At 49.6% G+C, this 25,066-nt stretch overlaps 9 protein-coding genes across 9 annotated transcripts; 6 read left to right on the top strand and 3 right to left on the bottom strand.

Moving 5' to 3' along the window:
* Positions 1–137: 137 nt before the first annotated feature.
* On the bottom strand, positions 138–622 carry Z518_06370 (uncharacterized protein; the record flags this gene model as incomplete). The annotated part of the gene is made up of 2 exons (XM_013417180.1): positions 138–533; positions 599–622. 2 exons carry the CDS (start codon positions 620–622, stop codon positions 138–140), a joined length of 420 nt encoding a protein of 139 aa, XP_013272634.1.
* A 3,004-nt stretch (positions 623–3,626) lies between these two features.
* Z518_06371 (uncharacterized protein) lies at positions 3,627–4,076 on the top strand (the record flags this gene model as incomplete). Its single annotated transcript, XM_013417181.1, has 3 exons — positions 3,627–3,678; positions 3,758–3,885; positions 3,963–4,076. 3 exons carry the CDS (start codon positions 3,627–3,629, stop codon positions 4,074–4,076), a joined length of 294 nt encoding a protein of 97 aa, XP_013272635.1.
* Positions 4,077–5,284: 1,208 nt separating this feature from the next.
* Positions 5,285–7,600, top strand: Z518_06372 (uncharacterized protein; the record flags this gene model as incomplete). The annotated part of the gene is made up of 5 exons (XM_013417182.1): positions 5,285–5,295; positions 5,349–5,421; positions 5,482–5,547; positions 5,601–5,746; positions 5,803–7,600. 5 exons carry the CDS (start codon positions 5,285–5,287, stop codon positions 7,598–7,600), a joined length of 2,094 nt encoding a protein of 697 aa, XP_013272636.1.
* A 1,352-nt stretch (positions 7,601–8,952) lies between these two features.
* Z518_06373 (uncharacterized protein) lies at positions 8,953–9,762 on the bottom strand (the record flags this gene model as incomplete). Its single annotated transcript, XM_013417183.1, has 1 exon — positions 8,953–9,762. One exon carries the CDS (start codon positions 9,760–9,762, stop codon positions 8,953–8,955), a length of 810 nt encoding a protein of 269 aa, XP_013272637.1.
* A 466-nt stretch (positions 9,763–10,228) lies between these two features.
* Z518_06374 (uncharacterized protein) lies at positions 10,229–13,271 on the bottom strand (the record flags this gene model as incomplete). The annotated part of the gene is made up of 7 exons (XM_013417184.1): positions 10,229–10,512; positions 10,572–11,338; positions 11,391–11,485; positions 11,533–12,782; positions 12,830–12,936; positions 13,017–13,045; positions 13,179–13,271. 7 exons carry the CDS (start codon positions 13,269–13,271, stop codon positions 10,229–10,231), a joined length of 2,625 nt encoding a protein of 874 aa, XP_013272638.1.
* A 5,033-nt stretch (positions 13,272–18,304) lies between these two features.
* Positions 18,305–19,587, top strand: Z518_06375 (guanine nucleotide-binding protein alpha-1 subunit; the record flags this gene model as incomplete). The annotated part of the gene is made up of 5 exons (XM_013417185.1): positions 18,305–18,422; positions 18,478–18,820; positions 18,874–19,286; positions 19,348–19,491; positions 19,544–19,587. The coding sequence occupies 5 exons, from the start codon at positions 18,305–18,307 to the stop codon at positions 19,585–19,587; spliced, it is 1,062 nt and encodes a 353-aa protein (XP_013272639.1).
* Positions 19,588–20,322: 735 nt separating this feature from the next.
* Positions 20,323–21,396, top strand: Z518_06376 (uncharacterized protein; the record flags this gene model as incomplete). Its single annotated transcript, XM_013417186.1, has 1 exon — positions 20,323–21,396. The coding sequence occupies one exon, from the start codon at positions 20,323–20,325 to the stop codon at positions 21,394–21,396; it is 1,074 nt and encodes a 357-aa protein (XP_013272640.1).
* Positions 21,397–21,938: 542 nt separating this feature from the next.
* Positions 21,939–22,534, top strand: Z518_06377 (uncharacterized protein; the record flags this gene model as incomplete). Its single annotated transcript, XM_013417187.1, has 2 exons — positions 21,939–22,043; positions 22,097–22,534. The coding sequence occupies 2 exons, from the start codon at positions 21,939–21,941 to the stop codon at positions 22,532–22,534; spliced, it is 543 nt and encodes a 180-aa protein (XP_013272641.1).
* Positions 22,535–22,877: 343 nt separating this feature from the next.
* On the top strand, positions 22,878–24,819 carry Z518_06378 (uncharacterized protein; the record flags this gene model as incomplete). The annotated part of the gene is made up of 4 exons (XM_013417188.1): positions 22,878–22,931; positions 22,980–23,067; positions 23,125–23,363; positions 23,419–24,819. The coding sequence occupies 4 exons, from the start codon at positions 22,878–22,880 to the stop codon at positions 24,817–24,819; spliced, it is 1,782 nt and encodes a 593-aa protein (XP_013272642.1).
* Between the last annotated feature and the right edge of the window lie 247 nt (positions 24,820–25,066).

Here is a 25,066-nt window from a genome sequence, read left to right on the forward strand (position 1 = left end):
TTGACTTTGCGGGAACATTGGGGGCTAGGGCTTGGACTTGGCGTGTATCAAGCAAACACCTTGAATGTGAAATTGGCCTTAATGCAATAGACTTGCAGTTTTTGAGGCAATCAAAACAATGAATTATTTAATTGAACTCAGCTGTCCTTTTGGACTCGTACTTTCGGCTGGCTCTTTTCTTCTGATATTGATTTCAGGTCCGCCTTTGCCTTTTTGATATTCCACGGTCCCTCAAACCACACACCATCCTTAGCAATTAGTTTCCCATCCGTCGTGAATTCAACCCCTTCCTCCTTCAACAGTTGCAACTTTATGCCCTGATTGATCCCAGACGGTGCCTTCTCCCAATCCCCCTTGAATCCACCTACATACCCATCACTCGCAATGACTCGATGACACGGCACCTCCGGGGCGAACGGGTTATTGCGTAATGCCCCGCCCACGGCTCGCGGTGAAGATGAAAGCACCTTAGCCAGCTGGCCGTAGGTGGTTACTTGGCCGGCTGGAATAGCAAGGAGATGCGTATACACCTTCTGTGGCGGTGTTAGTAGGTGGTATTGATAGCTGACGATGAGACGAGACGTGAGCGAGGTCATACCTCTTGAAATTCAGTTACTGGCATTCTGGCTGTTTCGATTGAATGATGGAAACTTCGATTTGATAGAATAAAGGAATTGCCTAGTGATTGATGAGAGAATCAGAAGTCGTGTTCACAATGATGCTGATGCTCTTGGAATTTTTGATGCTTGATCCCACCGCAGATATATTCCAATATCGCCGCGGCGATAACGTCAACAGTCGGGGAAAAAGAAGAACTCGCGGGAGTCACGACACGCGCTGGCTGGCCGCCGAAATACTTTATGATGGTAACAAGATAACTGCTACGGATGCTGATTGGTCATATCCAGAGCAACACGCTCGACGCGTGTGTCATGCGAAATCACGTGTAAAAATTTCTCAGCCTCGTCGGTCTGTGTGATGAGGATGGGGAGAGGGCTCAGGACCTGGCCTTCAATTGAATATCGGACAGGAAGGAAAGAAGAATCGATTCTATTCGATTCATATTCTCGGTTCTCTTCTGGACACTTGCGTCATGAACGGGTGACTGGAAGGGAGATAGCTAAATAGCCTGGTACGAATGAGTTGTATGGTGAGAAACGGAGGAAAAATGATAATTTGAATCAAATAGGAAGCAGTTAGCATCCAAAAAGAGAAGCTCTGACGTTGTTAGTAGAGCTAGCGGACAAGTCGTGAACAGAACTCAGGTTGGTCGACCACATACTCATTCCCCCAAAAGCACATCAAAGAGGATCCTTCCCTTTCTCGGCATGGTTCAATTGCTGTGTATCCCGTTTTCGTCGAATGGCACTCTGGACAACTTGACTCATTTCCATCAGTGGATGCTTCCTTTTCCTCTTCGACGTCTTCACGCCCGTGATCTTCAACCAATTCAACACCATCTCCTGGTCCCACATTTCCATTCGGTATGACTATGATCCCACTTCCACTCGGCTCCGCCAGGATAGGGTCCTGGCTGGCCAAAATTACTCAGTTTCGCGGCTTCAATTCGTCTTCGCGTTCATCATCGTCCAATTTTCTTAGCGGCGCGACGAAATATTTCAGCTCGTGGCTATGGAATGTCACTTGGATGGCCTCGTTGTCATTCATCCACGTCACGGTATTCATCACACGATGATGTGCTTCGAATGTACAGTACATTCTTCCCCGCTGACGTGTCATGCCTTGTAGTCGTTCCACACCACCACGGGCGCATCATCCGAGCCGATCGGATACAGGACTTTGGCGATCGGTTCTTCCCCCAGCTGGGTGGGATATTTCTCCATTTTCTCCTTGTACTCCTCCGCGAGACGGTACAGATACCATACACACCCTAATGCAGCGTGGAGTCGATACACTCTCTGTCGGATGTGAGATCCGACGCAAGGTGACGAACGAGCTCTCGACGTGTAATTTTTCCATCTCCCACTTTGTCAGTGACAGCGAGCATTTGACCATTTAATGTGGCGACGTGGTAGGTCAGGCGACCTGAGCCTTTGATTTCAGGAAGAGGAGTTGGCTTATCGTATATCGAGCAATTTGATCTATCCATTGGTTAGCAAGTCAGCGGAGCATGATGACAGAGATTGAGATTAATTGTTTCTTCACGAGATAAATTTGAACCACCATGATTGATGATCTGTCGATAGTTGAGAATCACAGCCGTGAGACTGGATGGATCGACCTCAATTGGGAGACATTCCGGATCCTCCACTTCTCCGACAACACCTGGACCTGTACTCTTGGGTATGAGGGCCGTGGAGTCATCTTCATGCAAATTATGGTCATTGTCACCCATGCCAAGTGCAAAGACCGCCTCAATATAAGATATGATAAGTCGACCAAGTGCGGAGGGTATGAGAAAATGAACACAATCGAGGGAAGAACCGCCTTGGTGGTATTAGGCGCCTCATATATTTAGGTTATATACAGACGATGGCGATCTTGGCAATAGGTAATAATGGCTTTATGGGTGCGAAGAAGGTCGGTATAGATAGACATGATTCAGCCCACCAAAAGAAGGCGCTGTAGTCCAACGAAGAGAGGCACTTACCGAGTCAGCCTGATAAAACATGGTACAGGTTGAGAGGAAGCTGCCTTTTGCAGAGGTATGCTGGGGCAGCATGAACAAGGCCCGCTGGCATACTATTCCGCCTTTTTAGTCGAAGCGAGACCACGTGAATGAGGGACTCACCGCACGCCTTCAACTCGGAGATCGCCCGCGGACGTAAGCCGTACATCTGATGTGGATAGTTCTGATCGCATATAGAGTGATGCCTTCGACCCGCAAATCAGTCTCCGCAATTGCTACACGCCATGGCCGGGAGGAGTTGCTAAAAGATGCGACGAGGTGTTAATGCTGCGCCTGGCTATGAAGGTGAGGAAAGTAAAAGAGTCAGGATCGTCGGAGCGGGATTCTTTCCAGGAACTTTTGTCATCATACTTTCAAGCTGTGAAGGGTTCGGGCATGAGTGATTCGCATGTAGCAAAATGGTTAGAAGCAGATAATCGACATGCGAAAAACGAGGGAGTATCATATCAACCCGTCCCAAATTTTTCAGTTGGACCACATCAGGACGAGCTTCAGGGGGGATACCTCGGACCGGTTGCTTTCGACACTCTGATATCTTGCTCGTCAAGCAGTTCATGGCGGACAACTAGCAGAAAAGTCACAGCCTCGTCAGGCTCGACGAAACTCCGAATGAACAGTATGGGCAGTGCAAAAAGCAGTCTTGGGTCAAGAACGGTCGCCAAGATGGTCGTACCCACGCCAGGGCGGAAATATTGCCATCAAAGAGTTTTGGTGATTTTGACGGAATCTTTCCAACCTTCTGCAAGTCTTGGAGCATTCAATGGATGGAACTGGAATTGAAATGTTATGGAAAGGTGGTCTGTCCAGTAGGGACCTGCTGTTGTCAAAAGCTTCAATGATCTGCCGAACACGGTGCCAAGACTGCGACTGCGGGCTTAATGCGTCCATGAAAATCAACTGCTAGCTCCTCGAACAGCATCCTTCAGTCCCCCAGCAGATGTACTTCTTCTCTCCGTTATAAATCACGTCGCTCGAGATGGCTGCCCTAGAGAGCGTCAAGCAGGCCGTGGGCCTGGGCGATAGCAATGGTACGATCACTCTCTATTCATTCCTACTCAATAGTTGCATTCATCCTGGAAACTGACGCAAACTCCTTTCATAAATCAGCTCCTGCTTCTAGAGAAGCTATGTCCGAAGCTAGGCTCCCTCTTCAATATCGTGATAGCTGTGCGAACCTTCTAATTCCTCTCAACAAATGCCGACATGAAACTGCCTGGATGCCCTGGAAGTGCGAGGTGCGTAATGAACGTCAAATGGAGTGAGGTCTAGAACGAGATTCGCTTTACTGACTCATTCCTCGGTGGATTTGCAGACGGAACGGCACAGCTACGAGAAGTGTCAGTACGAGGAGTTTAAGAAGAGAGTCGCCAAAATGGACGAGATTCGGGCGACTAAGGCGGCGGCTGCTGCAAGCAGTGCAATATAGTGATGGATGGAAGCGATCTAAAGAGGAGATTTTGTTGTACATATGGAGGATGGTTTCCTCGCGTTGCATCCAGAGGCGTCTACGAAAGGTGGAACGAGATGAGAATCCACATCTACTGTGTGCGTGAGGGTAGGAAATGGGGTTCCTCTCCGGGATGATGGCCCAACCTCGGCCGAAGCAGAGAAGAGTAGAAACGAAGAAAAATATGGCCAATGTGCATATTATCGAAATCTGGCAAGGCAGCCCTTTGCGGGAATGTTTTGATGTCTCAGTCTAAGTCACGTAAATCTCCCATATCATCTGTGATTTAACGGAGGACCGGTCCTACGAAGGGGCCCAGGGGACCGTCAGACTATATAAGTTCTTGCAGCGCGTACGAAGCGTACAGCGCGTTCGACATGTCTTTACAAGCATTGGCGTCGCCACTTATCACACATCCACATGTACTCTCCCCTCCACCCTTGTTTAGGTATTCAACACCCGCTGCGTTTGTTTGCTTTGGAATCACTTGCATCAGCACCCCCACGTTCACCAAATGACGCCTACCGGATTGGCGTAAACGATCTGATACCGTCCCGCAGAAGAATATGCACGGATATCAGCGAGCACCCTTTTGACTCAACAATGTCCATCTGCATCAGGGCCAGCGTTCAGACCAGGTCAGAAGCAACAGCTGCGAAATTTCTGAGGGAGAATCTCTTCTTTTCAAGTCTTCAGTCTCGCTCAAACACCTCCATTCGGATATGCACGGAGGTACTCCTTCAAATCCCCGCGCTCGACGTGCATCAATGATGACTAATTCATAAAGAAAGCCGCGGACGATTACGGCCTCTTTTCATTTCCTCCTGTAGAGTCCATCCCACAGTCAGATCAAAGTCTCCGGACGTCGCCCAGGCTGTCGAAAATCTTCCTCCTCATCCCTGCTCAAGACGCCAGCTGCATCCCTTCCGAAGGCGGAAAAATTGAAACAAAAACGTTACGAACGGATCAAATTTTCCCTACGGCAAACAACTTACTGTCTTCCAGCCAACCAGGAGCAGCCCGGTATGGCTTTATCTCATTCCTAGAAGGGGATTGAAATTCGACTCGTCTCAACTTTTCACTTGCCATCCAGTCGATATTTCCCCGATGGGGTGATTTCCCTTAGCCCAACTTTTTTTTCTTTTTCGGGTCTTCAATCTTTCTCCGCAACCAAATTATTTTTCATCATGGGTCTTTTGTATGTCCTGGACCAAGTCCAATTGATCTCAGATACCCTGACAAAATACACAGAGCGTTGGGAACAGCCCTGGATTGGCCAGATGCGAAGAAAGCGGCAAATCAAGTAAGGGAGTGGGGTATTGAGGTAGGAAGAAAACGACACTCTGGTATTCGTTGCGTGCTCAGGATACTTATGCGAACCTAGCAATTACTCGCAATATGGCGCAAGGCCAGGGGTAAAGAACGTGATGCTCTTCTTTGGGGAGATGAGGTACAATTTCGTCTTACCCCTCTCGATCGATTGTATTACTAAACATTTCCCAGATTGAATACCTTGTCGTCGTAATAGACGATGAACATGAAAAAGCCCGTCTATCATTATGTCAGGCGGAAGTTCTGGAAGCTTTGGCACGAGATCAGGAGTTAGCAAAGAAAGGCGCCGTGGTTCATGGTGTACAAGATGTCTCGGTGTAGGTGATGTGCTCCTTTCCTGGAATGAATCACTCGCTGACAACCTCCGTTCTAGGAAGCCTGATGCTCTTCCTACCTTTCACCCTGAATTCGGTCGTTTCATGCTCGAGGCCACCCCGGGTAAACCATGGGGCATTGGCTTTAAGGATTTACTGGACGTCGAATCCGACATGAAGAATCGTCGTGTCATCGCCAAAAACCATATGGATCCAGATCAATATCCCATCACCCTGACCACTTTCCCTCGTCTGGGGACCCGGGGCGACTATATAACGCCATACTACCCTCCATCGGGCCCTGCATTGCGGTCGCAGTTCGTCCCGGACGAAATTGCGAACCCACACATCCGATTCCCGACTCTCGCTGCCAATATCCGGTCTCGCAGGGGTCGAAAAGTCGAACTCAATGTTCCCATTTTCAAAGACAAGAATACCCCTACTCCTTTCCATGACCCGACTGTCAATTACGATCTTCATAAGTGGCCCGAGGATGATGACGTCCGTAACGGGGCCGTCAAGCCTGATTGTGTCTATATGGACGCTATGGCGTTTGGCATGGGCAGCTGTTGTCTACAAATCACATTCCAAGCGAAAAACATTCGCGAAGGCAGGACACTATACGATCAACTATCACCTCTGGGCCCGATCATGCTCGCCCTCACCGCTGCAACACCCATCTACAAAGGATTCCTCGTCGATACGGATGTGCGGTGGAACCAAATCTCTCGAGCCGTTGACGATCGTACGGCCGAAGAACTCGGCGAGGTTCCTCTGAAGAACGACCGCTGGCGCATCCCCAAGTCCCGCTATGCAAGCAACAGCACCTACATCGCACAAGACCCACGTCTGCGACCAGAATACATGGATCCCCACTTGATCGTGGATGAAGCACTGAAGCAAAAGCTCCTGGACGGAGGCATGGATGAACTTCTCGCAACACACTTTGCCCACCTGTTCATTCGTGACCCGATCGTAATTTTCTCCGAGGACCTCAAGAGCCTCGATCCCGAAGGTTCAAACCACTTCGAAAACATCCAAAGCACGAACTGGCAGCACATGCGGTTCAAGCCGCCGCCACCGGACGCGGATATCGGATGGCGCGTCGAGTTCCGCAGCATGGAAATTCAGATCACCGACTTCGAGAACGCCGCATTTAGCATTTTCATCGTGCTCGTAACCCGAGCGATTTTGAGCTTCGATCTGAACTTTTACATCCCCATCCCACGCACGACGGAGAACATGGAGACCGCACACATCAGAGACGGCGTGATGAAGGAGAAATTCTGGTTCAGAAAGGACCCATTCCCCCGTCGCAGTCCCAAACAATCACCGCTCCTCAACGGGATCAGTGAGCCGTCATCTACGATGACCTTGACGCCACCAAATCAGAGCGGCTGTCCCACGACACCCGGCCCGAAAGACGCCTTCGGCCCAGTCGAAGACGAATACACACTCATGACCATCAATGAGATCATTAATGGCTCCTCGTCATCTTCATCATCATGTGGCGAAGGATTCCCCGGCCTGATCCCCTTAGTAGAGTCTTACCTCGATAGCGTCAACATAGACGTCACCACCCGCTGTAAACTCGCCGTGTACTTGGACCTGATCCGCAACCGAGCCAATGGCACATTGTGGACGGGCGCAAAATGGTTACGCGAGTTCGTGAGGTCGCATCCAGATTATAAAGGGGATAGCGCAGTCGGGGAGAAAATCCAGTATGATTTGTTCAAGGCCGTAGAAGAGGTCAGGATCCATGAGGGTGTAAACAAGGGTGTAGGGTGGGAGATGCTGACCGCGGAGGAGAGGAAGAAGGGGGCTGGACGATTGATGGACTTGAAGACCAACATATAAAACCCCTGTCGATGTGATAGGTTGTGGTGAGGTTTGAGGTCCTAACTCGCTTCAAACAAAGCCTTTGGAAGTCGCACGGTTTTTACATTTGACCTTGTCGGTTTGGCATGGAATACTGAGACATCCGATTGGAGGGGCGAGGAAGACACTGGCTGGAATGAACGAGTTCCTTTGAGACCGCATCAGTCTCGCCGAGGCATACATCTCTCACTTTTCATGTAATAAATCACAATCTTCGACTTGCATATATATCCCACGGCGAGCTTCTAAGTCTATATCGAGCGTCACCCCGCAGAAACACAATCTTGTTTCCCACTATCAGACCATCTCAGGATATCCGAGAACATTTCCTCAGTGTCACTCAGTTAGGATCAGAAATTGACCTCATGAGCCTTATCCTGATAAACAACCTTTTTCACATCTCCTGTGCAGCCTACTGTGCCCGTTGTAGTGGATCGTTCCTCATCATAGCCTTCGTCATCGGTATACACGACTGTTGTCGATCTGCTTCATCTGGCTTCTCGCGCCAGACAGGACTGGTGGCAGGAAGAGGTTTCCATCAGTGGAGAAAATAATAGACTCCCATTGCGGCAATTAAGCCTACGAAGAAGTTGAATCGTTAGATATACACGGCCGTCCTTCGACATCTGTCCCGCAGGTTAGATTTTCTCGGGTTCCGAGTCTGTCTGCGACTTAGACGGCAGATAGGCCGTCTTGGAATCTCTGAACTTTGACACCACGATGATAGACTGTCGTTGAATATGGGAAGGCAGTAATGAGAAAAGCCAACGCTGAGCAATACCGCTCAGAGTATCTTCAGACTGGCTATCCTTGGGCGGAGAACGAGCAGCTGAAAGAGATGAGTGAGCAAGTAGTGGTTCAAAATTCTCCCAAGTAGAAAGCCCAGGCCAGTGGAAAGAGGAAGGGGTGTGTTATCCAGCTCTATGTCGACGTCAGACCAATGAACGGGAGGGAGCATGGAAGACTTTTATGTTGGTCGTGTGCCAGAAGCAAAACACTGCGGATTCCATATCGTGGTATCCGGAGCCGGATCGGTTTGATGCCGCGTACACGAGAATAAGAAGATCTTGTGAGGTAGCACCATGAGTCGTGGCGGGTAGGGTTTGATACAAGAATCAAAAAGAGCTGGTCCAGCGGTCCGGAAGATAGCGTATTCGAATGGTACTCCGTGAATCGCAGATAGGCGACCAAAGCATGCGAGCTAAGGTGGTGAATCTAAGTGTCGGTTCACTCCCCGAAAGTTGGTTTCTCACGACGATATTTCGATCCAAGATATCTTGCTTTGATAAGCAGAGAAACAGGAAGTCCACGGCTTCGTCTTGGACACAAGCCTAATGGCAGAACATGCGCAGTAGCTTGTTGATGACCCTGGGAAGGAATTTCTTGACCAATTTTTCCACTTCCTCGTTCTGTTCTTGGCCTTGGGGACCTTGGCTGTGGTGTTGATGCTGCTGTTGATGGAGCTGTTGTGAATGTGAGTATTCATGCTGCTGTTGGTGTCCAGAGTACGACGGTTGGTAGCCCGGCTGCGATTGGTAGCCGCCCCAGTTGTTGACGTTCTGCATATCAACGGCACCTCCGGTCAGATTGACATAAATACGTCCGTCATTTGCCTCGGTGTGATACTGCAGTCCCAATTCCCGACAAACCTGCTCGACGCGAGGTTTGATCTTCTGGATGTGACCGGAGCTGTGGTTTCCTTTGCCTACAATCACATGCAGATGGGTCTGTCCATGGCTTTGGGCATATCGAATCCGCTCCTCGAGTATGTCTTCTGCTTCTTCGACAAACTGACCGTGGAGGTCTATAGTATCGGCGGGAACCCGTCCCTGAGCATTGTTTTCACGGAAGATGAATTCGGAAGCCTGCTTGTTGTATTGTTCCATCTTTGCACCGTGTTCCTTTCCTTCTTCAGATAGCGCATGCGCTGCCGCTCCATCACCGTTGGCATATGCTTGTTGAGATTTGGCGAAACAAGAAGAGCGTTTTGCGGCTTCTTGTCGGGCTAGGTCACGCAGGCGGTCATATTCTTGTTCGGCAGCTTGGGATTGATTGTGATTAAATGCTAATGGGAGGTGGTCAGTTTGCCAAATGATTGAAGCAATTCCAATACGTACGTCTGGAACCCACTCGGGTTGCATGTTGTGTTGACATTTCGTGAGACATGGCAGGTGCAGCTTAGTGAGTGTATCTGGTGTAGGATGCAGCCAAAAAGGATGCTGAACTCAGATCGAGAGGAGTTGAGGGATGGTACTAGATCTCAGATCTCAGTGCAGATTAATCGGCTACCAAAAAACTGCGACGAGATTGCGACCACGATGCGCAACGCATTATTGGATGATTGAGAGTTGGGCGCGATCTGGATGCCGGAATTTGATGCTTGCCGCTCGCCTGCGATCCCGGCGCCAAATTGCCTTTTCATGGGCCCTCTCGGCCACCATTAATTCAAAAGTTCGGGGCTTGTCCCCCGCTGTCTGCCAGGTACAGTGTCCCGGCCAGATTAGTCATCGTATGGCTTTTTACTACAGCATTTACAGCGAGGAATACAAGCCCAGGTACTATATAAACGAAGGTATAAGTGCTGATATAAACTAGATGCATATTCCATTATAGAATGGCCAAATCATTCTCATAATAGTGAGCCAGCTCCCGCAGAACCCATCCCATTCGAGGAGTAACTCCCCATACCCACGTATCATCATAAAATCCTGCCCAATGCCGTGCTAGCTTGGCCGCCAACGATACGACCTGGGTATCAGAATCATCTTCAAGTTCGACGAGGAGATCACGAATGCTCTGCATAGTCTGCGCTTCCAGTTCGCTGATCACTCCGCCGTTGTTTCGACGTGTTTCCGCTTCTATAGCATGCACCCATTTCGTGACGAGTAATGCTGGGCCCCAACATTAGACCTAGCTTGACCAGACACGAAGGAAAGGCTTTCAAACTTACCAGAATTCCATCCCGCGAGAGCATGGCCCACTCCCCACGTTAACGCAGCCGTCTTTCTGATGAGCAACGTCCCTGATTTGTAGGGTATCAACATTCCTTCGAACGCCCGGCTAACTGCTCTCGTCACCAAGTCATTCCTGTCCTGAGCCATTACAACAAATTCCTCAATGGAAGTCAGGAGCTCTCCGCGGCTTTCTTTTAGCAGAATCATTGAGTCTGCTGCACCGATCCCCGTAAACGCTCGACAGTAGCTGACCCGCAGTAGTGCAAGACAATTGAAAAGCAAAGGACCCTCAGCGTCTGCCCAAGCATAATCTGCATCAGACCGTGCTTGAGTGATAAGAGCTCTGCATCTGGACAGTGCAGCTTCGGTCTGGGTCAGAATTTGCGATTTGGGATTCTCCTGAGACCTTCCTCGGCCAGAGAACTCCCCGAAGAAATGTGAGCCTTGCGTAATGTGCCACACTTGAATAGAAACGGCATTGATGACGACACTGATCGCGAAAGGGGACCACAGCCAGCATTCTTCTGGTATTCCTTTCGAGGAATCTCCGTACATCACCTTCGATACTGCATCTCTCAATGTGAGAGGCGAGGTTTTCCCTGTGGCAATCCACAGCTCGTTCCAACCCTCGGCGGTAGGAGCATCCCAAAGGTTTTGGTCCCAGGGCATTTCGATATAGCCATCTGATATAATCGAGTACCCTGGAGGTATGCCATAAGTCATGGTCACCAGATTTCCGAACATGATATGGCCATAGAGCAATCTGTCGGTCACGTCAGCAAATGATTATGGCACCGGATTACACAGAGGAAAACCTTTTAACACTTTCTCTCTCGACCCACTCCTGCCACGACAAAGATTCTAGACCGTCTTTTTGAGGTTTCATAGATGGTGCAAGTTCACGATAGTCCTGCAATAGGTTAATGCAAACACACTCCCCCTTTCACACGGACGCACGATGAGAAAATCACCAAGATGAACAATAGCCTTGGAAATAACTTCGATGTCACCACTGAAGGCGCTGAACATGGCAAGGAGCAAACGAGTCTGGCTTTCCCAAAGAGACTCTCGATATGGTTTCGGGCATTCTAGTGGAGGATGAGTCCAATCTTCAAGCAGTCGGGGTTTCTTATCGAGGTTCCCGCCACGTTGAACAACTGCAACTGAAAGACCTTGATCGGCCTTCAGGTAGAGAGAGGCGGCAACTTTTCTTTCCAGCCGATAAAGAGCCCCAATGGCACATATTGCCAGAACAAGAGGCGACGGAAGGCGCTCAAAATCCATCGTGTGAAAATGAAAGATAGGGAGGTGTACATGGAACGCCTCGGCGTAAGTCCGCAAGCATTTTGAAAGTGCAGCTGCACTTGGAAGCCGAAAAGAGCATAATTGCTCCGAAGAGAGCCGGTTCGAAAGATCTTTCAGAAGGGCTGTTCGCATTTGTTCCGTGAATATTAGAGTTGGTGATTTACCCGAGACGGTCTGAGGCAGCTCAGGGTTAGGATGTTTCTCAGTTCCAGTGAAGCTGCTTGCTGGTCGGAAATTGTGGCGGTCGTCACAAGATGCTGGCTCGCCTGGCGCGTGCGACACAAACACTGCTGAGTCGAGAGGTGAAGGCTCTGTTGATGCACGGGCGTGGCATTGCTGAAATCCATAGTCCTGCATTGAAGTTTGACTAGAAGCAGAGAAGTTCTCCAATGGAGACCAACCATCCGCATTTCCATTGAGCGCCGGAAGTCCTAATGCTTCCACCTGCTTGGGAGGCAGTCCCAAAAAGGGGTCGAAGAAATCAAGGAACTCCAGACCCCCATCGAGGTCAGGTAAAGATACTGAGCTAGGGAACGTCCGCAATTTATTAAGATCAGGGATGGCAATAGTAAAGTCAGCGATATCGAGTCCTGTTGCCGATTGCGCTTCATTTCCCAGAGCAGATGTCGGAGCGGAGAGCGAGGCTTCCTCAAGCTCGGCTGTCGCTTCAGCTGTGGGTATCTGTTTCGAAAACATGGGGATCTTTGCTGTGCTACTGTGCTGCGTATGTGGGTCAAACTTTGGCGTCGTGGGTACCGATGGAGCCTTCCTGAATTTCGATGGCAGACAACTTTTTGATTCCGTTCGGGCTTGATTCGGACAAGGCACTGTGTCTCTTTTTTGGATCGAGACAACGTCATTGTCTGGCTCCGACTCGGCATGGTTCAGTAACGATTGTTGAGCTGATCTCAGTTAGAAGTAATTTTAGCAAACGGCGGACAAATCGCACAAGATTCATGTCCCGGCGACTTGGAAGCCTTGGAAAGTTGCTGGCCAGCGGCGATTGCCAACTGCTCAGCTGAATGTAAGGTTCTTTCGTGGCGAACAAGGAGATCTCTAAAAGATATGAGGTTAGATCGTCGGGTCCAGGACAAGGGCGATTGGAATTACCTGCGACTATATCGTCGTTGACAGACCCTGCACCCGAAGGGCTTCTCCTGGGTATCTGAAAAGGCCTGTGTCAGTCGACATACTCTGAAGCATCGCCTGAAATTCATTGAAACAGTGAAAGGAGGCGACTTACGGCCTCGTTGATGACGAATACAATGCTCACTTCTTTTGAAAGCCCTTGAACATACATTACACACATGCGTCCTCTTTGTCTTTCCCGCCTTGTCCTTGGAAGCATCCAATTTCGGAAAGACAATCGTGGAAGTGCCGGTAATAGTCATGGTGCAAGCCGCTGGCGGTACTCGTTAATTTCCCTATTGAAAGTGAACAAGTGTGAAAGGCTAGTAAGAGAACAAAAGGCCCTAAAGAGAAGGGAGTTGTCAAAGGATCTCCAGGATAGGCACGAAATTGGAAGAGGACTGCCTCAGACGGTCGGTATTCGGCTGCGCAGAGCGTTGGCACAGACTTGGGGCAGATTGCGGAGTGAGGATTCATCCAAACTTGGGGAAGGGCAATCACGTAGACCGTCAACTGGTGGATGAGTTTGGGGATCACAAGGCTTTGGAGATGTCGGTTCCACCACATGCAGCCTCGTGCGGAGAATGGATGATGTCTGAGCCTGAAGGTGGGAAGTAAGGAGATGGCTTCAATCCGTTTTGACCATCGCAATATGCCTCTAATTCCCCATCAGATGGCCAGAAGCTTCTTCCATGTTTGAGAATTTCCGGATGTTCTAGCAAGACTTTGTAAAAAAAAAAAAAAAAAAAAAAGCCGCTTCATAGAGAATCCAAGTCACCTTTGGGAAACGGACCCCATCCGATCTTGCTGCTATGGTGATTGAGGCGTTTTAAAAGTCTTATGCTATGGCCCGTGACAGGTCTTCCACTGTTTGACATTGTGTAAATGTATATGGTGCGAGTTCATTGCTTTACTTCTATATTCCTGGTTTTCATTTCAGAGCGCCAGACCATTTTGTTTCGGAGAGCATTTGCGGAATGATACGCCGTTTTACCTTAATATCTCCGATCTCAGTCTGGCAAATGAAACAGCGACGAAAAAAGTTATCAGTATGGGACGGACACGGAAAGGCCTAAGCAGACGCTTCGTAGAGATCATCTTCAAGATTCCATGTACACGAGGGAACTACGGATCCTCACAAGTTCTGAGACAAAGTCAGGGCAATGCTTATCCAGATTAGGCAAATGTTTTCTACCCCGCAAAAAGGGCCCAAGAGGCCAAGGCCAAGCGGGTGCCAACAACCGTTGAAAGCAATTACCAGAAAAAGGGGTTGGCCAAGAAAGGAAGGTTCTTGTCTCGGAAGGCTGAGGTGGAGAGAGTAATCCTCTTGCTCATCAACGATGCTTTCGGGCGACCTTTGGTCTGAAATTGCGTGTAATAACTTTGAACCTCCTCCGGTGCTCTGTGGGCATTGTCACTGTTTGCGTGCATGTTCATCTTTGAATGACTGGTTTAACAAGGAAACGCGGGAAGAAAGGCTGCCTGCAGAAGCAACTGGTGTGACCGATGTTGATCGCCAGCACACAAGGTTCCAATAGATGGCATGGCGGTTGTTGACGTGTCCGCGCACGGAGCCTCTTCCTATCAAAAGGATCGCATTGGTTTCAGCTGCTGCTGCCTTCGCGAAATTCCTAAAAGGCAGAACCGGCTCGCTTAGAAGAAGACAACAACGCCTCCAAACACATGAAACGATTTGGATTTTAGTCAAGATGTTCCGGCCTACCTGACATCCGGAGTCCGCCATCCAATTGTATACCTTTCACCTAAATGTATTACCCTCGAGTCTGTCGGCTTTTCGAAGACCTCAAGTGAGCCGTTTGAAGGCTGTCTGTCAATTTGTTGTCAGAGAACGTCGTATATTCTGACCAGCTTGAGGCTGTCTGCCTAGCCCACTTAAATTTGAGAATACATCTGGGTCAAATTGTGACGTCGTTCCTTGACATTGGATTCATCACGTAGCCAAGAAGGTGCAATGTCAACTTCAACTATGTACTGATGGATGTGGTGAAAGCTGTCCCTATCAACACGATGTAGTCGGAGTTGGGCTCCGGTTGTTCGGGGTAGCCATAGTAGAGTCTCCGCCATTTGGCTCGTCCGATCGACCACCTGGTCTGGCCCGTTAAGATGGATCCCCAGCTCGCGATCTGGAACGGAACAGGATCAATGCCTCTACGAGAGTCTGCGGCACGTCTTGCCCGTTTCCGTCCGCAGAGTGTGGAACCTTGTAGTTCTCGATAAGGAGCACTCCGAGGTTACAAATCAGCCATGCGGAAGTTTGTGCTCGAACGTCATGAGACACGAACAAACCAGAAACCCCAGACAGGTTGATGATCCATAAGGTTGATCTGTCTCGAGCACTGTTAGTGTCTCTGAAGATCGAGCATTAGTATCCCGATTTGTTTTCATAAGCGGGGAGCAGCCAGCCACTTCTGCTGATCTTAGCCCCTTGCGGCGAGAAGACTACCTGTTTCCAACAGAAATGGCTGAATACAGATGGCTTCGGTTTTCTTGCTGAAAAGCATGATACAGAACTTCGGATTTCGATTGAGCAATCAGGCAGCAGGCTTCGGGGTGAGCGATATCCCCCATGCTTGTTATTTGATAAGGTTGCATGAGAAAAATCCTCGGTGGCGTTTGATCTTCAATGCAGAACAAACTACGACGCTAGGGATTGGACGAATGATCATTTTTGACACTTCTCGGTTGCAATAAAGGCTAACATTCGAGCACTAACTGCCCCGGAAGTCCAGGAGAGTGGACTCCTCTAGCGCCCTCCCCTTCCCCACCAAGCCGCGGTGGTTGCCAGATAAAAAAAGAGATCTGACGTTACGCTGAGATTCGAGGATTTTGCAGGCAGTGAAACGCAACATGTCTCGCTCTTTTATGCCTTCGAAAACCAAGGGCCCAGATCGACGAGTCCGACAGCTGTCACTGGGTCATTTCCGGAAAGCTGGGTCTTTGTTGCCGGTGCCGGATTTAGCTTTTCCCCTGGTTGCTTAAGAGGTTCCGGGACAGTGCAAGATTGCCTTTTACGTGAATTTCCAATTGGATGAGAGTGGGGCCAGGTACAAAAGGCAGACGTGAATTGGCATACGGACGACTCGGATTCTTGCTGTCTGCCACCCTGTTGGTTCACCGGTCTTTTGGTTCACCGTTCTCTAGCAGCCCGGGTAGATTGGGGATGACTCTACAGGAAACATGGAACAATTAGGTCTCTGGACACTCCACAGACCGTGGATGGATACATAAGTGTTCAGTCCTGTGACTAGGTAGCGAACCTGATCGAGACTCTTACAATGTCCGAGAACACCAAGTTGTCGAGTCGCATGACAACGGAGTAGATGGGTCCTGTATTGTTCTGACAATTTCAGAGTGTTTCGCCATCGTTCGCTTGAATAGATCATTCAACATGGTTTGCATTTTTGGACGAACATGGATCATTCTTCACATAAAAGCTCTTTACCTCTTGAGTCTTGAGGAGCAGGCATCGTCCCGGGTACCGAGTCCTAAAGAAGGAATTGGTTGCAATTTAAGGGGTTATGGAATGCCCTAGATCGCTTGAGAAGGGCAACGAACCCGGGTGTTGAGTTTTGGCTAGGAAAATCTCCAGGTTTTTTTTGGGTAAGCAACGATGCAGGCTTCATTTCACTAGCTTGAGAAACGAAACACCATTTGATCCAAGCGAAGTGGGTGCGCTCTGCGCAGTCCGCTGCAGTCTGTACCGCGTCTTCCGTGCGTCGTAGAAAGCAGACAGGCTATTGTTGCCTCGGTCATATTCTCATTCGGGGCAGAATCTTGTCAGGAAAGCTCTCATGGGGATCAATGGCGATTGGACTTTTTCATCTAATTAGATCCTTCCCGAAATTCCAGCGCATGTGCGAGGGGTCTCCTCCCTGCGGCAGAAACAAGTGGACGAATGGCCCAAAGCTGTCCCGTAGGTGCAACCAAGCGTACAATTCGAAGATGTCGGCCAATGCCAAGCTGCCAGCGAGGGTCAGGGTCATTTGGGATGGTCATTGTTGGGCGCCAGTGAGGATGGTGGGGGGGGGGGTTTCGATTCGGCGGTGGGAGAAGGTCGAAAATCCTTAATGCTAGCAGTAGGTCCGGGGGAGGCCTGTGAGCATCTGTCGCCATCCGCTAATAACGAATCGACTAACAAGCTCCCCGGCCTAAGGGGATTCAAAGAACTGGGACGGGAATGCGCAGTGGGCAGGTTGGCGAGTTTATGCAGTCACCCTTATTGACCTGAAGAGTAGTTAGCCGAAGACCAGGTAAAGTTGCCTGGGACATGCAGCCTCTCCCTGCTTGAAAGTCTCCTTTCGATCTTAGCACAGGACTGGGAGGTAGGCATGCCCCTCTTTCTTGTCCCAAATCATCAAGCCGACGTCAAACGCGGTCCTAGTCCGTCACGACTAAGCTCATAACATCGGTTTGGACCTGAACTTTTACAGTAGCTCGCCCATTGGCGCTGGCATTAGCCTTTTGATAACCACTGGCCAGGAGACCCGGACATCGATCGACCTCTCACACTCAACTCTCGAAGTTTACCAACCTCACTTCACCAACCTCATCCACTGACCCTAAACACCCCCCTTCGACACTGAATGCGGCGCCCCTCTGCTAAAACCACCTAGCCGACTAACCGCTGCTCGAGTCTCCTGCCTCACTTGGGATCCATTCATCACTCCATCTCATTCATCCTGTCCCGTCCGACGATTTTCCTATTTTTTTCGCCGTCACTTCTCCCCCCTTTGTATATTATCCCACCATCGACGACCCGTCTTTTGCAGACGATTCCTTTATCCACAAAGGTGCGCCCACCGTTACCACGTACAAGTCAACACCACCGCGCTCCCTCGCTCTCACCTCCCGTTCTCCTCTCTTCTTCGACCAATCGTCCCTGGTAGCCGCCCGTCGCTCGTGTTGCCTAGCCCATTGATCGACACCAATTTTTTCCGCATCTCGCCTTCCCCCGTGCTGATCACCCTCGGATTTCTCACACTCCCGTCCTCATCTTCTTTTTGTCACTCCGGGGACATCACTCTTCCCGCCGCGAACGTCTTGCTGCCGTCTTGCAGGACCAGCCTTCAAACAAGAGGTGAGTACTGCCAACTTATATTTGGGATGCGCAATATTTTATTCCATTCGTCAAGAAATTTGCAAGATTGTAATTGCCATTCGATTATCTTTCCGACCTGGTGTACTGACGCGGCTCAGTTGTTGTTGAGACCTCGAGGTCCTTTTGAATTCTACCAACCCCTGCTTCCACCGTCAAGAAATTTTGTGACCGGCAGAGATGGGGTGCGGAGCAAGCAAAGAAGATACGGCCGGAAAGGCAAGGAACGATGAGATAGAGAATCAACTCAAGAGGGACAAGATGGCCCAGCGCAATGAAATCAAAGTGCTCCTGCTAGGTAACTCAGACTTGCGTCTAACGTTTTCGCAATACGTTCCTCACATGCTGTATAGGTGCTGGTGAATCTGGAAAATCTACAATTCTCAAGCAAATGAAACTCATCCATGAGGGAGGCTATTCGCGCGACGAACGCGAGTCCTTCAAGGAAATCATCTATTCCAATACCGTCCAATCCATGCGCGTCATCCTAGAGGCTATGGAATCCCTTGAACTTCCTCTCGATGATCAACGAGCAGAATATCATGTCCAGACGATCTTTATGCAACCACCTCAAATAGAAGGAGACAGCCTTCCCCCTGAGGTTGGCGCTGCCATCAAGGCCTTGTGGCGGGATGCTGGCGTTCAGGAATGTTTCAAACGATCCAGAGAGTATCAATTGAACGATTCTGCAAGATAGTGAGTTGTCTGCCAGGCCCTCCGTCTACAATCTCCTGACCCTGGGTCCATAGTTATTTCGATTCTATCGACCGCATTGCTGCCCACGACTACCTGCCCAATGACCAAGATGTTCTTCGATCTCGTGTCAAGACGACCGGTATCACCGAAACCACTTTCATTATTCAAGATTTGACCTATCGCATGTTCGACGTGGGTGGCCAGAGATCCGAACGAAAGAAGTGGATCCACTGCTTTGAGAATGTTACCACAATCCTTTTCCTGGTCGCCATTTCCGAATATGATCAATTGCTCTTTGAAGATGAGACTGTCAACAGAATGCAAGAGGCGCTCACCCTTTTCGACAGCATCTGCAATTCCAGATGGTTTATCAAGACCAGTATCATTCTGTTCTTGAACAAGATCGACAGATTTAAAGAAAAGCTCCCTGTGAGCCCTATGCAAAATTACTTCCCAGACTACGAAGGTTTGTACTTCTCAGCAATGTTCAATGAAAACTGTGGACCCCTAACGATATTGCTTTCCAGGTGGTCCCGACTACGCTGCAGCATGCGATTACATCTTGAACCGATTCGTTTCACTAAACCAAGCCGAAACCAAACAAATCTATACCCATTTTACTTGCGCCACAGACACTACTCAGATACGATTCGTGATGGGAGCGGTTAGCGGTATGTCGTGCTACGTGTTACGTCGCGCACTTCAAGTCTGACCTTGTCATAGATATCATCATTCAAGAGAACCTCCGAATGTGCGGTCTCATATGATGAACATGAGCATGGCTTTGGCGTTGTTTCATTTCAAGCCTTGATTTGTCCACGAATGCGCATACCCCATTGGTGTTTAGGAACGGCATTTACCTTTCTCCGTCTGTTCAATTCTTGGTGAAGAGTTGCCAGTCAACACGATGTTACCAGCTACTTGTGCGACTGGCGCTCGGATCTAAAATTCGGCTTTTCAGAAACTGTCTAAACTTGCCCAAATTCAGTCGACCCCGGTGATGATGGTTCATTTTGACAGCTGACGGGATTTTACTCTTTCTCCAGTGTCTTTTGGCCGGTGGATTATACCCCTGGCTGTATGCGCCTTATTCCTGTGCTGCTGAGCCATGTATTGTCAACATGCAAGGAAGGCCACGTTTATTTTCTTCCACACTTGAAGGCTTGAAAAGGATGAAAGCGTTCACAGGATTCTACGGTTGGGTTACGAACGGGGGCCTTTGAATTAGAATTTTCGGAAAAATAGCTGTTATGTACATCACTTGATCTGAGAAGACATAAAGCAACTCGACTGTAAAGATGGAGATTGAGTCGAGATTCGGGTTCAGAAATACTTCCTTTTGGGTGTAGTAGTTGTTACAGTACCCAGTGTCCTTCCTAGTTGTGCCAAGCTTATTGGAACTGAATGTGGGCCTGTACTGCGATTTCGGGTTCCCCATTCTTGGCCACCTACGCTTCTTCGATGTCTTACGACGCTCACAGACGCAAGCAGTTGGCGTTAAAATGTCTTTAACTTCAGCGTTACGACCAGGAGGACTACCATTTGGTGCGGGGACAAAGCGAGAAAACACCCCGATCGATAGCCATCAACCCCCGGCGCAGTCGTTCCAGCATGAAGTGACCTACCTCAACCTCCATCGAACCCTCATTCGATTCCAACACCTCATTCTCCTTACCTCTTCTTCCTCTTCCGGTCAAAAGACGGAATTAAGTTCCTTGCAGAGGCAAATCCAGGGTGAACTATGGTCTCCGTTGCCGTATCATCGCAACAAATGGCTGCACAACATAGAAGGAGCCCGAACATTGCTCCTGCAATTGGAACGAAAGGCTCAAGGGATTCGAGTCCAACGAACCAAATATGAAGTCATTAAAGACTTGGCCGAAAAGAGGGCGACCATCAAGAGGTTACGGAATAGGATCGAAGAGATCGGACGAGAGGTGGAAATGATGGGTACAGAAGATTGGGAGCCACCCTTTGATGATGAAGGAGACAGCGTTTTCGGCGTGTTGCCACAGCAATCAACTTCACAAGAGGTGGGCGAGAGGCCGATCGAAGCCGGGTACGATGATGATACGCTAAAGGAGGGGAGGCCTGTTACACATTCGGAAGAGGAAGCCGAGGCGAAAGCTGGGAAAGGAAATAATGATGCGCGAGAAGAATTATTCTCATCCTCTGGCGCGCGGCGAAGGAGAGGCCAAGGGGAGAACCCAAACGGACCGGACGCACAGACAACGGGTTTCTCAAATCGTCAATCAACGGAGCGGTCATTATTAGATTCTTCTCGTGTACAAGAAGACATTACAAGCTCGCTCGTCAGCATGGCAGCGCAATTGAAGCAGCAAGGGAGGTCAATTCAGTTTGCGCTGGAACAGGATAAAGGCATTCTGGGCCGGGCAATCCGAGGATTGGATCTCAACCTGAGCGGAATGGAAGCAGCCAGCAAGAACGTGGCCTTTTTACGCCGCATGAGCGAAGAAGAAGGATGGTTTGGTCGAGCCAAGTTGTACGCCATGATCTTTGCCATGTGGATTGTGGCGTTCCTCTTGGTTTTCGTCTGTCCGAAGCTGAGGTTCTGAAGATTGTCTCAACTCAACTACCAAACTCAATGCTCGATCTGGTCCCGATCCTGGCTGCAGCCGGTAGTGCCCGCGGATCGCCAGGTGACATACCTACTGAAAGGAAATGGCAAAAGCAAAGGCAGAAGCCGATGGCAAAGCAGACTAGGCCACGAGGAAAGATTCTGAAGCAGGATTCTTTGATGTGGAGGGCTGCAAATGACGATTTGACATTCGATCGAATTCGTGAAGTTTTCAGGTGCATTGCTGTCACAATGCCATGCAGAGAACTGCCTTACGGTTTCCTGTGACAGAAATGACGCCCATGACATCACTCTAGTTACGGGTCTCTCATCCACCACTGGAAATCATTCAGTGACACCAGCTTCAAAACTTTTGCATGCAGCGCCTGGTCTAAGGTCACTGCAATACCTTCCGTCTATAGACCCCGGCTCATCTCATCTCTCTTCTTTTGAGTCTCCCAGTTCAGACCGATCCACTACTTTGAAGAGATACCGAATACTCATCCCAAAACATAACCATATATCCCACATTTCTCTATCATGTCTACCCACGACAATACCTCCTCTTTCAAGTCAGCTGTTGACACAGCTACTAGCTACGTCCAATCTGGCATTGCCTCATTGACAGGAAGCGCCGGTGACCAGGTATGTAGACGCCTCATGCTCCCATTGAGAGAAGAAAATTAACATCTCATCAGGCTACAGCAGAAGAACACAAGGGTAAGGGTGCCGCAGAGTCTGACTTCTCCCACAGCGCCGCCAAAGCCGGCCCCTTCACCACCTCTACCTCTGGCGTGCCCACAAAATATAGCAGTGACCGTACCCAAGGCCAGTGGGATCAGACCATCGGAAGTACCAAAGAGACCGTCGGCAACCTCGTTGGAAACGAGAACCTCAAGCAACAAGGTCGGGAACGGAACCTCCAAGGTCAAGAAACGGAAGCCAAGGGCCAATTGAGCGATCTTGGAAAGGGTATCAGTGATCGTGTTCAGGGCTCGCTCGGTGGTGCGGTTGCTGGGTTGACTGGTGATCGTGCCGAACAAGCCAGATATGCTGATATGTACGATGAGGGAAAGATCAGACAACGTGGTGTCGAGATGGACTTAGACAAGCAGGCTACTGCTCAACAGAAGTAATTTGCTCGTGGTGGTGGAGCGGTCATAGAGAATGTCGCTAGCGGACAGCAGGGAGAACTCAGGATCCGGAGCACGGACAAAATCCTCGCTCGACTTTGTATGATTAGCTAGCATGATACCCCCAGAATTCAGCTTCTATCAACAAATTACTCGCTTCTGGTGATTCCATTTTTCCATACCATTACCCAACTTATCAGCTATTCATGGCCGCCCGAATTGCTAAGAAATTAGCTAATATTTCATCCTGATCCCGCCATGCCTTGGCCAATTAGAAACGACCTCCAGCTGCCTGCGCATGTAAAATATAGGTGAACTCTCCGAATAACGACCACATGTTGCTTCAATGGCAGGCGTGCCGCAGAAGACATTAAGCTGGCTCTATGATGTCTTGAAGCGAGTAAGCAATGCCATTTCCTCCGACATGCTCGCCAACTAATGTTTCCAGGAATACCACGACCCTAATCGGACATACTCCGACCTTGCCCATGTCCTCGCCCGCAATCCTGGGTTTGCACCTCGAACAGATGTCTACAGTGCGTCGCAATCAAATTAGGAAATGGCTTTTCCTCATTACTGATCCATAAAATTAGCATTCGAGAATGGAATCTCGGCCCTTCTGGTCCATTTCAAAGGCACTCTCCCTGTCAATTTCCGAGGAATTACATACCGATTCCCCATAGCTTTATGGATACCACATGCTTATCCTTATGAGGCGCCATTATGTTATGTCACCCCGACTGAAGATATGATCATCAGACCGGGCCAGCACGTCGGCGGTGACGGGAAAATATATCATCCATATCTGGCACATTGGAGGGATGCCTGGGACGTGAGTTCGAAGCAATGTCGAGAATTCTGGAGGTAGCACTGACAAAAATTCCCAGAGATCTAACATTTTGGATTTTTTGTCTATTCTATCTGACGTCTTTGCAAAAGAACCCCCTGTAATGTCTAGGATACAACAGAATCAACGACCGGTCCAACCCACACCACCTCCCGTGCCACCATTACCAAGGGAAATCCAGCCACCATCACCTTCCACGGCGCCTGTCTCTGGACCCCCCCTTCCACCACCGCCTCCGCCGAAACAAACTGCACAAGATATTTCAATTCCAGAACCGACGAGTTCGAGCTTGTCATCTCAGAAGCCAAGCCGATATGACGGTCTCCCTCCTCTACCGCCTCAGGCACAAAGTCCCAACCGAGCACCTTCGAGACCTCGGCATCCTTATGGGAACGGGAATTTCCAACGACCGCTGAGTGGCTTGAATTATATGCCACAACGAACTAGCAGCTTGAGACAGTCAATGCCTCCACCTCAGCAACAGCCAGAATATGAACCACAACAGTTTCGGCCTCAACCACCAGGACGAGAATCACTGCAACATCCTCCTGACCAGCCTCCTCCTCGCAGTTCGGGTCCCATGAATCCTACACCACATCAAACTTATGATCAAATGGGACCTTCGCCGAATCATCATTATCCTACCGAATCAGCACATCAAGGACAGAATGAGCGACCCCTCTCCCAGCACTTTCCACCAGGTCCGACCCCACAGCAGCAACCACATCCATATCTTCATCCACAACCGCCTCCATTCAAACAACCTCCACAAATTCCGAAACCGAATCACACTCCTACCCCTAATCTTCTCGATTCTCCCTTCGACATTCCCCTACCGGCACCGACAACGACGCCAGGATCAAATCTCGCACCAACATCCAACATTCCCGCACCTCCAATTCCCGTGAATCCCGAGAAAGAAGCCCTCCTCACTCACCTCTCGCATCAAATAACACAATCCTTGCACTCGCAAATCGCGCAATCCACATCCGCTCTGCCCGCCCTCTCATCCCAAAACGCCGCCTTGCAATCTACACTCCATACGCTCAACAACGAACTCAGCACTCTACAAACCCTCCACTCAACCCTGACCTCGAATCTAAACCTGCTATCCACCTCTCTCGCGAAGTCCGACAGCGTCATCTCCTCGGCCCAAAAACGCGCCGCGCAAAATGACATTCCACCCGTTGACGAGATGCTCGTTCCCCCAACGGTGGTAGCGAGACAGCTTTACGACGCTGCGTGCGAGGAGAGGGGGATTGAGGCCGCCATTCTCGCGCTGCAGGAGGGCTTTGTCCGAGGACGTGTTGCGAGCGATGTGTGGGCAAGGCGGACAAGGGAATTAGCTCGTGAAGGATTCAAGAGGCGGTTGATGGAGAGGAAGGTGGCCAGGGGCATGAGCTTGGATTTGAGTGCGTACGGTGCCGGTGGAGTAAGCTAGAACTTTAAGGGTCGATGTCGGATCCATAGGTTATCTCCCGTAAACGGGGACAATCCTGTCAGTTAGAATTAGATGGCCAAGCCTAAAAGGAGAGATGGTTCGCATAGTACAATGACGTGATATTTTCACATAACATTGTTCAACAAATTTCTTGAACTGAGTATCTCTGCATCTATTTATCTTGGCACTCATTCCCTATGGTGACATAAGACTCGTGTATTTTCGATTTCTCTGTTGTCTGACTCTT

Source organism: Rhinocladiella mackenziei (genome assembly GCF_000835555.1).
Source record: "Rhinocladiella mackenziei CBS 650.93 unplaced genomic scaffold supercont1.4, whole genome shotgun sequence".
Classification (NCBI taxonomy): Eukaryota; Fungi; Ascomycota; class Eurotiomycetes; order Chaetothyriales; family Herpotrichiellaceae; genus Rhinocladiella; species Rhinocladiella mackenziei.